General features: G+C 65.8%; 1 protein-coding gene across 1 annotated transcript in view; it reads left to right on the top strand.

The window, feature by feature from the left end:
* The window catches only part of MAF1 (MAF1 homolog, negative regulator of RNA polymerase III), an 18,130-nt gene that overhangs the window by 2,830 nt on the left and 14,964 nt on the right, over positions 1-336 (top strand). Inside the window, exon 3 of the mRNA XM_017741221.1 lies at positions 3-170. Within this exon, the coding sequence (XP_017596710.1) occupies positions 3-170 (168 nt within the window). The remainder of the gene's footprint in view (positions 1-2; positions 171-336) is intronic.

The raw sequence follows: 336 nt of genomic DNA, 5'->3' as shown, positions 1-336 counted from the left end.
AGACGCTGTTCTACCTGATCGCCACGCTCAACGAGGCCTTCCGGCCCGACTACGACTTCAGCGCCGCCAAGAGCCACGAGTTCAGCCGCGAGCCCAGCCTCAACTGGGTACGGACTGGGAGGGACTGGGAGGGACTGGGATGGGAGAGCCGTGAGCCCAGCCTCAGGTGGGTACAGAGCGTGGAACGGGGCGGGATCACCTGGAATCCCCTGGGAAAGCGGGAGCGGGACAGACTCGGGGCAGGAGGGACCTTCAGACTCCAAACTGCCCCGACCCGGCCTCGGACGCTCCCAGGGACAGGGCAGCCACAGCTTCCCCGGGAATTATTTCCAGACC

This window comes from Corvus brachyrhynchos, unplaced genomic scaffold, assembly GCF_000691975.1.
Source record: "Corvus brachyrhynchos isolate BGI_N302 unplaced genomic scaffold, ASM69197v1 scaffold308, whole genome shotgun sequence".
Classification (NCBI taxonomy): Eukaryota; Metazoa; Chordata; class Aves; order Passeriformes; family Corvidae; genus Corvus; species Corvus brachyrhynchos.
The sequence above is the reverse complement of the archived record's forward strand: the minus strand, read 5'-3'. Positions and strand labels throughout refer to the sequence as shown.